This window comes from Sphaerodactylus townsendi, linkage group LG12 (genome assembly GCF_021028975.2).
Source record: "Sphaerodactylus townsendi isolate TG3544 linkage group LG12, MPM_Stown_v2.3, whole genome shotgun sequence".
NCBI lineage: Eukaryota > Metazoa > Chordata > Lepidosauria > Squamata > Sphaerodactylidae > Sphaerodactylus > Sphaerodactylus townsendi.
Window position 1 is genome coordinate 25,244,687 of NC_059436.1, and position 12,095 is coordinate 25,256,781.

The 12,095-nt window shown below is 50.5% G+C and overlaps 1 protein-coding gene across 1 annotated transcript; it reads right to left on the minus strand.

Annotated features, from left to right (window-relative positions):
- Window positions 1-772: 772 nt before the first annotated feature.
- On the minus strand, window positions 773-11,159 carry BUD13 (BUD13 homolog). The gene is made up of 11 exons (XM_048513509.1): window positions 10,985-11,159; window positions 9,695-9,788; window positions 9,005-9,089; window positions 7,943-7,997; window positions 6,251-6,528; window positions 5,816-6,135; window positions 5,468-5,576; window positions 4,462-4,600; window positions 4,123-4,307; window positions 2,478-2,559; window positions 773-1,700 (listed from the first exon to the last, which is right to left on the minus strand). The coding sequence occupies exons 1-11, from the start codon at window positions 11,113-11,115 to the stop codon at window positions 1,604-1,606; spliced, it is 1,575 nt and encodes a 524-aa protein (XP_048369466.1). The 5' UTR covers window positions 11,116-11,159; the 3' UTR covers window positions 773-1,603.
- Window positions 11,160-12,095: the final 936 nt, after the last annotated feature.

Here is a 12,095-nt window from a genome sequence, read left to right on the forward strand (position 1 = left end):
TGTTACTGATTGCTGTTTTAATGGGGTTTTATTGTAACTATTGTTTTATTGTGTTGTTCACCGCCCAGAGCCCTTCGGGGGAGGGGCCGTATATAAAACCAATTATAAATAAATAAATAAATAAATAAATAAATAAATAAATAAATAAATAAATAAAAGGTGTGCCTGCCCTGTGCCAACCTCCTCTTGCCCCCTGGAGTCAGAGCTGAAAGGCACCTAAAGGGTGCCCAGTGTGGCGTGCCCATGCCAGGAGCATCCCCCTTAGGAGGCTAAGAAGGCAGAGCTGCGAGAGAGCCCTTTGTGGGAAAGGAGGGGTTGATTGACTGGCTTCATGTATATCCTGCCTCTCTCACCAACGGGGACCCCCCACGGCAGCTGTTCTTCATTCTGTCCTCACAACAACCCTGTGAAATAGGTTACGCTGGGATTGTGGGACTGAACCCAGGTCTCCCAGCTAGCTTCGAACCTGAGTTGCCCGAATCCCAGCCCAACACATTCCCCACGACACCTCACGCACCATGGAGTGCCTTCGGCCGGCAAGGGGGCAGCTCAGCCGCCAGGGGAGGGGGGAGCAGGGGTCGTCTCGGTCGCAGCCGCAAGTGGCCAAGGAAGTGGTCTTCATTTGCCCACAGGTGCCCGGCCTTCGCTGGGGAGATCAAGGAGCCCCTTCGGCCAGCTGATGCTGCAGCCCTCCCTCCCTCCACCCTCTGCTGCCACCTACCAGCCGACAGGAGGGTTGCTGCAGCGCCAACACATTCACAAACACACACAATGAAATATAAAAACTGTCTTTGTTTTGTTTTTACAAACTATACATCCAGTTTACAAAGGGTTTCAGAAATGTTAACTGTGAACAGCGCCTGAAGGCTCTCATTTGGTAGGAAAAGTCCTGGCATGAAGCCGCTCTGCTCGTGACAAGAATGTCGTGGGGGGCAGGGGGGGAGTCCTCCACCCCTTAACCTCCCAGGCTGCTGCCTCAGCTGAAAGAGAACGTGCTGCTCCCTCCCCACAAGCGGCCGCTCTGCTCAGCAATATGCCTGGGCCTGACCAGGCAGAGCAAGGGCCACCCTGGGCTCTACCCTGAACAAGTTCCGCCCCAACCCTGCAATCCAAGCCCAGGCTGGGAAGCCCAGAGTCACAAAGCAGCCAGCACGTTCCAGCTCCTCCAGGACAGAACAGCCCAAAAGTTTTCCCTGCTGAAGTCCAGAAGGAAGGCCCTGCTGCGGAACGGGGGTCCTCCTCCATCCTGCCACTTCTCTTGTCCCAAACAAGCCAACCTTTTGAAAGATTTACCTGAGCATTGGTGGGGCACGCCTGGTGCCTGGCTTTAAGGGCTCTGAAATTAACAGCCCAAACGCAACAGGAATTTACCTTTCTGGAAACCGAGCACAGCTGGCGGGGGCTTCCTCGCACAACAGAGCCCTCGTGTGTATTCATCCTTGTGCACTGCGCTCGCCAGGAACACCAATGGTCTCACTCTGCTTCTGCTGCCATCCAAGAGCACCTTAAAGGATCCTGTGAGCTGTGCACCTTTAATCCCAGCGGTCAGGAATGACCATTGCAAAGGACGGCCAGCAGTTCCCTTGTATCTCAGAGGGACAAGTCACATGTCTTCCACACTCCACTTATATGCCAACTCCTGTACTGCCTTCTTACTGGCAATTCTGGCAAAGCGCTTCTGCTCAAAGCCGCTTGGACTCCTGGGCAGGAAACACTGGCAGACAAAGCAAGGCAGAAGGGTCAGTGAGCTGGGAGACCTCAGGGGTGCTGGGCAGGCTTCCAGGGGCAGCCCAGCCTCCTCTAAAATTCCAGAACCCAGTTCAAGGCAAGACAGATGTGCAAGGGAGGCAGAGGCTGCGGGACTCCAACATCTGCGTGATCCTGCTAGGAAGGCAAAGGTCATTGTGGGGGTAAAAGAAGGGAAGCAGCGTCAATACAGTGTACAACAGACACAACTGTAATAGGGCTGTGCTGTAATGAAATGGTTCACAAAGATGTTTTGGCAAACAAACAGGGACTGTGGCCTTTCCGTCTGCTCCCTGCTATGCAATTTCTGTGTGAATTCCATTTTCTTGCAATGTTCTCAGTGGCCTGAGTGTTATAAGATACCCAATCTCCTGAACAGCTCTGATGTACTCTTTTGTGAAACTGTTGCAAATTTTATACTGGAAATTAGTAATTTTAACTGCATTTCTTAACCTTGTTTTGTTTTAAAATTTTGTCCTGTTTTATAGGCCAATAAAGGCTTGTGTTGTTGTTAAAAATTTCTGTATGATTTAACATGTCCTGTTTAAATGCTTTTGCTTCAATTTAGCTCTGTTTTCACATTTCTGCAACCTAAAGACCTTTGCATTGTTTCCCGGATGCTCCATTCTGTTGATCTTATTGTCTTACTTACATGCTGTGATGTGCTTGGTGTTTCCGTGAGAAATGCAGACGATAAAAAACGAATACCACAAACAAAAAGCCTGCCTTACCTGTCAACGCCATCCCAGCGATACCCAGGCCAGATGTTAAATCGGTTGAGAGGTGGGGCTGGTCCACTGTACCTTGGCTTTTCTGGGGGGGGGGGGGGAGAACAAAAAACTAATCATTTTGTCTGCATCAACCCAACTCTCACATCCCTCACATGCCAGCCAACATACAAGCGCAGAATCTACTTTAGCCCACTGCTAACCTCCACACGCAAGCTAATTTTACTCTCGTTACTATTTATAGTTAGAACATTTATAGTCTATACTCTCCATCAGAACCTGGCACATAAATTGTATAAGTTAACGAATGTAAATATTTTATTTAAATCATTTCTATCATGCCTTACCTCTTGAAATCCAAGATAATACATAAGGATTAATTAGCACTAATATGATGTTAGTTTATGGGAAAACGTACTGAGGGAAAACAGCTAACCTAGAAGAGGAGGAGTTGGATTTATATCCTGCTCTTCCCTACTGAAAGGAGTCTCAAAGCAGCTTACAAACTCCTCTCACTTCCTCTCCCCACAACAGACACCTTGTGGGGCTGAGAGAACTGACTGGCCTAAGGTCACCCAGCAGGCTTCATGTGCAGCAGCCAGGAATGGAACCCGGTTCTCCACACTAGTCAGCGGCTCAGATGGACAAGTAGGGAACAAAACCTGGTTCTCCAGATTAAAGTCTACCGCTCTTACACTGTCTCCCAAGTATAATCCCTGTTGGCCAGACAACAGTCAAGAGTAAAAGGACAATGCTAATGGACTAAGCTGCCTCTTCAGTACAGACACCTCTGAATACAGCCTCATTTAGAGAAGCCAAGCTTCTAGCCCTCACGGTTAGAGGAGAAATGGAATCTGCAAGTCAGCAGCACCATGAGAGGGACGGAGAAAGGGGTGGGGGGACTGGCATTTGGCACCCCTGGCTCCCTGCAATCATGCAGCCCTCCCCCCCCCCCAAAAAAAAAAAGAGGAGCAGACTCTGTAGCTCAAATTCTGCACAAGATGTTGTACTAGATGTTGCACAAGACTGGATACAAAAGTCACAGAACATTCAGAAATATCAAAATCAACAACTTTATTAAGGGACAGTAACAGAGAAATTTGTACAAAACTGGAAACCTTTTATGGACTATCTATTGAAAAAAATGGAAGAAGATAAATAATTACAGGATTTGAGATTTAAAAGAAAACAGCAGATTGAATTAGAATATTAGTAATGTCACAGTGTGCAATTAATAAACTGTTTCATTTTAAATAGATGCATAAATCTAGAACGGATTAGAATTCAACAATGAAATAGCAGGAAGTGATTATTTGGTGTTATGGTGTGCAGTTTAGTTGGTTGTAAGAGTTATGTTTTAATTTTTGCGTGTGGTTTTTTTTGTATTTCATATTTTTGTTTTGTATTAATGTAACACTACTGTTTGTATGTTGTATGTAACACTTCTTGTTTGTGTGCTGAAGAAATAAAAAATATATAAATATAAAAAGATACTGCAGCCAAATTGTTTGCATCTCTCCAGATCAGTCACTTCTGCACAGAAGTTCCATCCCATGACTGCCGCCAACTCCCCTGCAGCCCCGGCAGCCGTACCCAAGCCCAGCTGATCTCCACCCTTCAACCCAGTAAGCCCCAGACAAATGCAGACCTTTTTGATCTCTCCCCTCCTTGGCCTTCCTCTTCTTGATGAAGTTGGCCATGGGGTCCCCTTCTCGCTCCTGTTCCCGCAACATCTGGTCCAGGTCCTGGTCATCAATGTACCGAGCCAGCGGCTTCTGCATTTCCTTCACTGCATCCTCCACGTTCTGCTGCTGCTGCCTGCTCTGGGCGAGCCTGCAAAACACAACAGAGCAAGGTCAGCAGGCTGAAAGGTTCTCACTGGCAAGAGGAAGGGGCTTCCTGAGCTCCAGGCACCAACCTGCTGGGTTCACACAGCTGCTGCCCCCCCCCCCCCCCCCCCATCACAAGGCCCACCAAGGCAGCTCACCCCTTGCCCCATTTGGCATACTGCTCATCCCGCTCAGATTTCTCCCGAGCTGCCTTCTGCTGCTCCAGCCGCTCCTGCTTCAGGTCCCGCTTGCGGCCTGACTTGTCCCTGAAAACGGTGGCTGCGTGTTGCGATTCATCTGCGGGAAGGAAACAATCACGCCAGCCACGTTACAATGCTCCACGATGTCACACCGAAAGCTGACCAATTCAGACAAGCTCAGCCAATCAAGTCAACCCGCCCCACCTGCAGAATTATTGCTTCTGCTTTGGGCAAGTTGAGATTCCTGGGCTGGAAATCATCTTCTGGCACTTCCATGTATTGAGCCACTTCAGCCACAGTTGTGAACAAGTTTCACAGGGCAGCCTTCCAAAATGCAATCAGCATTCTTGGTACAATATTTACGCATTACTTTCATATACCATACTTCCAACAACTGTCTGCTAAGCACTTTCAACAGAAACACAAAAAAGTAAGGAAAAAACAATAAAATATTGTTCCAGGGTGCCCAAGTCCAGCCCTTGTGCCAGCCATTACCTCCCCTGCTCTGACCCCAAAAAGCATCTTTGTTTCATGAGACTCTTTAGTTGCCTCCAAAAGGATCAGCAGATAAGCCTCTGTGAGGAGGACATTCTGCAACACCAAATGCCTTCCAATGTCACCTGCCACATCCACTTGTGCCAATCCAAATGGACCTCTGAGAGAATGCCCGCTTGCCAAGTGTTTGTCCCTGCCCATTCCTGTGGCACTGGCAGGAGGGTAACCCAGAGTGCAGCCCGGCCCTGATGAGAACTGCAGCCTGACGCCTCATCCCAGAAGCCACTGCTCGCCCCTCCTCACTGAGATGCCCCTTGGAGGGACGGTGCATGGCCCAATCGGGATGGGAGTGAAACCCACTTCTGCTCACAGCTACGGTCTTGGGAAAGAGGTGCTACCCGACTCTGCCTCGCTTGTCTCCACCCTGACCCCGAGCCAGACCCAGAGGACTCCCTTCGCCCAGCCTCACCTTCCAGATGTCTGCTGCCCCTGTCCTGCTTCCTGGCCTCTTGTCGCTCCCTCCTCAATAGGCCAGCTGACACCAAGCCTGCTTTGCCGCCTGACAGCATCTGAGGATTCTACACATAAGCCAGAAGAAACATAACAGTCAAGCAGTTGTGGGTAGATATGGGCAATTCCCACAAAACAGCAAACAAAAAAACCCTGAACCCCACGTGGGTTGGCTCCTCCAAGCGTGCCCCAGGCCAGGCACCCCCAAGTCACTCACGGATGCTCCTCCCAAGTGCACAGGCTATGCTGGGAAGGCCCCAAAACTGCTTCAGGCTCTCAGGTGGATGCAACACAGCAGAGTCCTCACCCCTTCACCATCGCCCCTTCCTTGGGCGTTTCTGGCCCGCCACGGTGGCGAGAGGTCAGGTGGGTCTTGTGACCTGTGGGCCTTCTGTCCAACATTTTGCCCTCTCCGGGGAGGAGACAAATCGGAGTCGGAAGACCTGCACACATTCCTTCTGGGAGGAGAAAGATCTGAAGGAGAATCCTGCAACCGTGTACTGCAAATGGTCCGTGAGGGAGAAAGATCCGAATCCGAGGAGGCCCTGGGACTCCTCCTGGGGGGAGCAGAGTCCGACTCAGAGTCAGTATCATGTTGCCGGGACCTTTTAGTGGCCAGAGAAGAGCCTGTGAAGAAAAGCATCGCAAGCGTCTGAGCACAGCAGCAGGCAGGATGGGGTCCTTCTGCAGGCACACGAGTCGTTCACCTGCCCCAGCCGGCACCATCCACACCCCCACTTGCCTTTGGCCTGGCCTGGCCTCCTCAGTCCATCAGGGGATGACTTCAGCTTGCGAGGTGGGGACAGGGCCGCACCAGAATCCTGCCTCTTCCTCCTGGGTGGGGACAAATCAGGGGCCACCTGCTGCCTCCGCTGGGGTCCGTGCTTGTCTGGAAAGCATTCTTCCTGCCCTCCACTCGCTGCTCTGTGGCTGCTTTTGCCTGGCAAGTCACGGCAGCCCCTTCTGGGCGGGGACACTTCTGGCAAATGCCTGGCCTTCCTGGCCTTCACAGCTTCTGAGCTGAAAGACAAACAAGAAAAGTTGCTGCGTATCCAGACGTGCAACAGGTGAGCCTTTCGCCTATTCAGTAATCAATTATCAAAAACATCAAGGGACAAGGTCTGCCGAGGGGAAATCAGCATGGCTGCTGAAAAGGCAAGTCCTGCCTCACCAACCTCTTGGAACAGGCCAACTCCCCAGGACGTGGTGACGGCTGGTCAACTTGGAAGGCTCTGAGAGGGGAGTGGACATGTTCATGGAGGAGAGGACTACTAGTCAAAATGGCTATTAGTCATGATGTACTCCTATCCTCTCCAATATCGAGCAATATGCCTACTTTATTTCTTTACATTTGTAAAGGTGCTGAGGAACACAGGTAGGATAATGCTGCAATCATCTTGTTTGGGAGCTGCCTGGAGGCCACTGTCTGAACATACTTGATTTGATGGGCTTTTCTGATGTTCTTAACAACTATATGGATAAAGGCTGATTCATCAGGTTCTTCACAGACTCGAATTTCCAAAGGGCTTGTGACAAAGTACCCCAGAGAAGACTGTGAGTAAGATTAGCAACGACAGCATGAGGAATGGTCCTCTCCGGGATCACAAATTCACTCATTAGTTATGCTATGGAATTTGCTGTCAGTGAACACCAATGGCCACGAATACAAATAGCTTTAAGAGGGGATCACACAGATCCCTGGAAGAGAAAAGGTCCACTATGGTGACTGGACAGACCCTTTGCCTCTGGAGACAGCAAGCGCTGCCAGAGCCAGGAGGCAACATCCGTGGGCAGTGTCGGCCTCTCGCTGTTTACTGGCCCTCCAGAGGAAGCAGGCTGGCCACCGGGCGGAACAGAATGCAGCAGCAGAGGAACCACTCGTCTGGCCTGATCCAGCAGGGCGCTTCTGGTATGGTTTTCCCAAGTGCCTTTGGCCCTTGCCTGCGATACAGCAAACATCTGGCACAAGCTTGAAGAGGCTCTCCTGGCAGAGAAGCAGCCCCATCGCTTTCCTGATGATGCCACTTCAGACTCTGTGACCAGCTGCAGGCAGTTCTGATTATGCTGCTGCTTTCTTTTGGGTCGCACAGCAATTGCTGTTTTAGCTTGGCACCCGTCTCACATCTCATGGCAAGCTCTGCAGTTCTATTCATGCCAGAGGTTACCTGCACACTTGCCAGCTGCTGGTCACAGAGTCTGAAGTGGCATCATCAGGAAAGCGATGGGGCGTGGTGAAGGTAGAGCTAAGTGCATTCCATGAAAAGGCCTCCAGTCAGCCTTTCCCCTTCAGGCTGTTTGAAATAACTGCTCTGGCTGGCAAGGAGAGGGCAACACAGCAGCTACAAAGAAAACCACCTCTGGAGCGCTCACCCTCACACACTACAAATATACTGGAAAAATTACAGGCTATGATCCACCCAACTAACCTCCTCACCTGTTTGATTTTGCAGCCCCAGACAGATCAGAGCTTTGTGACTCTTCATTGTGATCTAAAAGAAGATGTAATTAAAACATCAACTCAGAACTCCAGCACGGATCAGGGCTTATGTATGCCTTTGTAGCAAACCATCCAAAACTAAGGAAGGCCAAGACCCCGTTCCCACTTCACAGACAAGACTATAAAAAGCCTTTCCAACTTCCGTCGACAGATGTTCATCTTCTGACTTCCCAGCTAGCCTCCACCTCCTATCAGATGCATGAATAGGTTTCTGCATTTGGGACGTCACCATGACCATTTTTAACTCATTGAATTCTGTTCAAAACGGTGCATAATTAGTGCACAATTTTTATTACTGGGACTCAGACTAAGTTTTCTGAGAAAGGTTTTCAACCCCATCATCTTTAGACAGGCTAAACCAGCACTGTTGCTCAGTGCAGCCCTTGCACTTTGCCCCCCAAAACTGGGCAAGGCCACTGCTCAGTAGAATTTGTGGTTCCCATTTTGAAACAGTTCCTGCTGGACGAACCAGAGGATGGACAAGCTTCAAGCCTCTGTGGGCTTCATGCCAGTGATGGAAAGCAAAGTCTCTATCCTCTCTAACGGTCCCCCCCCCCAACCATGCTTTGCAACCTCTGCACTCTCAATATAGCCCATAGTTGGCTAAGAGAAGGACAGCAAGCTGGCACAAAGAAGAGTCGCAAGCCGCTACCCCAGCAGGCACCTGGAACAAGAGCAAGGACCAGTGTCCTCCCAGTAGCTATCTCACTCTCCTTTCACAACAAGCCATGCCTCATGCTGAAGAAGAGCAGGAAGGCAGAGGATGAGACTCATTTTTTTACGTCAGATATACAAAACTGTCTAAATTTTGACAGCAGTTATAAGAAACAATCCTACATGCACACACAAACTCTGATAATTAAAGAATTATAGTTATGTCCTTACTATTAATAGCTACATATTATGGTATGTATGGGTTTGGTGGAGGTGCCTGGCTTTCGTGTTTCTCTGTGCAATGAGCATCAAAGTATCTCACTACCAGAGTCAGAGAAGACTCACCTCCCAAGAGCTTCCACTTGTTACTGGTACGGAATTCCTCCATCCACTTTACTTCTTCTGGCCGTTCATCAATAAATTCGGCCACCTAGAAGTGACAAGTAAGAGAAGATACTTGGGCAAATTCAAAAGAATGACCAAATTGCAAAACCCAAAGAAACGCAGCCATTAGACACAAATCCACTGAAGGATCAGTATGCACAATTTTTAGTCATAACAACGTTGCATACATTATTTACGGGCAAGACAAGGTTTTTCCCTCAGGATTGCCACGCAAGAAAGAACAGGGACATCTTACACTCACAAACTACAGCTGTGTCCAGTAAAACCATTTTGGGGGTGTATAACTTTTTCAGGGAGGATCATAACTGACAACCCAAACCTAACCACATCTATTCTGCAGTAGACCACATACAGGAAGGGGCAGCAGCTCAGTAGCAGAGAATTCACTTGACATGCAGGAGGTTCCAGGTTGAAACCTTGGCATCTCCAGTATTAGGTAATAGGCAACGTGAAAAACCGCTGCCTGGCCAGCTGCTGCCACTCTGTGATGGTCCAAGGGCCCGACTCAGTATAAAACATCTCCACTTGTTCATACATGCTCATGTTATTCAGTGAAGCTTACTCCCAGGGGAGTGCCTTGTGCCTTAGGAGTCCAGCCTAAATGCTCAGTTCCCAGACCCAAACACTCACCACAGGAAGGTCTCCATCATCCACCTCTTCCTCCTCCTTTTCTTGCAAATCAGAAATGCTTTTCCAACTCACATCATCGTCCACTATACGCATCCTAAAAATAAAATAAAAAAGCAGGCATAATTCGCCAATGTTGGTGACAGTATTAAGAAACAAAGTACCTAGAACAGAAACCCTGGCAAGGCCGTGGCTTGACTTCTTGCCAGCACTTCTCCAACTAGCTGCTACCAACAAAGACAACAGATGCCAAAGGATAATTCCAGCAAAAACAAACAAGAATATGGCAGCCCTTAACAAGATTTTAATTTAGTATACCATTTCATGGACTACAGCTTTGTTTGTCACTGCACCCGCACTTATTTCCATCAAATGATTCTCTCGGGAGCCACAAAATATTTTCAGACTTATAAAACAAAGCAACATCTATTTATCTATTCTTATATTGTACCCTTCTTCTACCATGAAGCTACAGATAAGATACAGGAACAAGAGTGTTTTCCCAGAGACTTTTCAGCCAGGCACTGACCAAAGCCAGCCCAGCGTTGGCAAGTTTGTGGCATTAGGTACCCTCAGACACATGGTGCATCTTAACAAGAGAAAACTTTCTAAAGCTCTCTATTGAAAGATTTTCCACCCAAATCCTGCCTTGTGAGGGCCCATGAAACTGACAAAAGGGTTTCCTGCCCAGCAGCCTTCACAGATGCAGGAGGAGCAACCGTGGCTTCCCCTCACTGTCACCTCTACCTCCTTACCAGGAGATCAACACACAAGCCACAACACGGACTGGCCTGGTCCACAACAACGTCAAAACAGTCCTGCTGGACCTGATCGATGGCCCATCTAACCCAGCGCCCTGTCTTGCCCAGCAGCCCTCGCTGGGTGGCCAACAAAGGGCCTCCCCAGTGGGGGTTTACTGCCCCTGCCTGTGGAGGCTCCCCTCCAGCCCCTCTGGCATTCCTCACCATTCTGGGCAACTGGCTGGAAAGGAGACCGCGCACCACCTCCTGCGGTCGGCCAAAGACCCAGGCTGAACCCGGCGCCTCGCTCGGCAGCCCTTCGCCCCCACCACACAACGAAGGGAGGAGGGAGACCCCGGGCGGGCGGGGAAGGGGACCCACGAAGCGCCCACCCACCCAGCTGCCTTCCCTGCAAGAGCGACCAAGGCGGGAGGGGAGGCCAGGAGAGCTCCAGGCAGCGCCTGGAGGTTGGGACCCTGCGCAGAAGAGGCGCCCCTTCCTCCCTCCCCCCGGGGCAGGGTCTGCCGGGCCTTGGAGGCTCCGGGCTCCTCACCGGCCCTGGTTGTCCTTGGGCCGCTTCCTGCGGCGCCGCTTCGTGTCCCCCGCGGTGTCCGCTCCGGGCTCCAAGTAGCGCCGCCGCAGATACTCGGCCTTCGACAGGCCGGACGCCGCGCCCGCAGCCATCTTCGCCCGGCAGCCGGAACCGGAAGTCGCGGCGGCCACTACTTCCGGCGGCAGGGGCGCCTTCCGCGCAAAAGGCTGGGAGGCGGGGACAAGAGGGCCCAACCCCCTTGGGTGCGGAGCGGGGCTTTCCCCCACCCCCCATCAAAGCCCCTTCTGTAGAGCGAGGCTGCCCCTCCCCGTCTTCCAGGGGAGGAAATGAGAGGGGGCTCAAGGGGGGCTTTTTGCCCCTTTGTGATGAGTGAAAAGATATTCCAGGCCTCGCTGTTTTAATGCAGCCAGTTGAGACCCTTCCCACCGCCCCGCCCCCCCCCCCCTTGCATCTAATGCCACTTGGAAGGGTATTTATGGGACCGTATAAGTTGGCCCCGGGGAAGAGGCTTTGGGGCTGGGGGGGCAGCCGCGTGGTCTGTCAGCCACAGGACAGCGAGGCTCGAGTCCCATTTCAGAAACTCAGTTCTATCTCTAAGATCTCCTGGACTCAAATCTAATCAATATGCTAAAACTTGTTTAATTTTAAGAGCTGTGAAAGAGTTCAGTTTTATGAAGCTTATTGTATTGTATTATCCGATTTGTATACCGCCCTTATAGCGACCCAATGAAAGTGTTTGTCTTAGTAAAGCCTTTTTTATCATTTACCGCAAACTCTGATTTCTGCCTTCACCTGTTCCTGCCTTTGAAACAGCAAAAATTAGGATATATGAAGCACAGGGATAGAAAACGGACATCCCAATCCAAAGTGGGCAGGTGGGTGGAGACGGCACCACTCCAGTGCGGCCCAACCCTGGGCTGAGCGGGCAATGGAAAGCGACGAAGGTCAACTCCACCCCCTGATCTGCCCCCGGAACACTCTTGGGTGGACCAGCGCAGCTTTTTCCGCCAGTGGGCCTAGGTCTAGGGACAAGACATGGCTACCAAGACTGGCACTATGATGGAGCCATGCATAAATTGCCCCTCCGCCAGTGTATTTCTCCCTTGTGCTG

Excerpts from the sequence above, each read along its gene's own strand:
- BUD13 (XM_048513509.1), bottom strand. The coding sequence starts at position 11,115 with ATGGCTGCGGGCGCGGCGTCCGGCCTGTCGAAGGCCGAGTATCTGCGG. Across the intron at positions 7,998-9,004 it reads CAAGTGGAAGCTCTTGGGAG|ATCACAATGAAGAGTCACAA; the intron begins GTGAGTCTTCTC and ends ATCTTCTTTTAG. Across the intron at positions 6,136-6,250 it reads GAGGCCAGGCCAGGCCAAAG|GCTCTTCTCTGGCCACTAAA; the intron begins GCAAGTGGGGGT and ends TTTTCTTCACAG.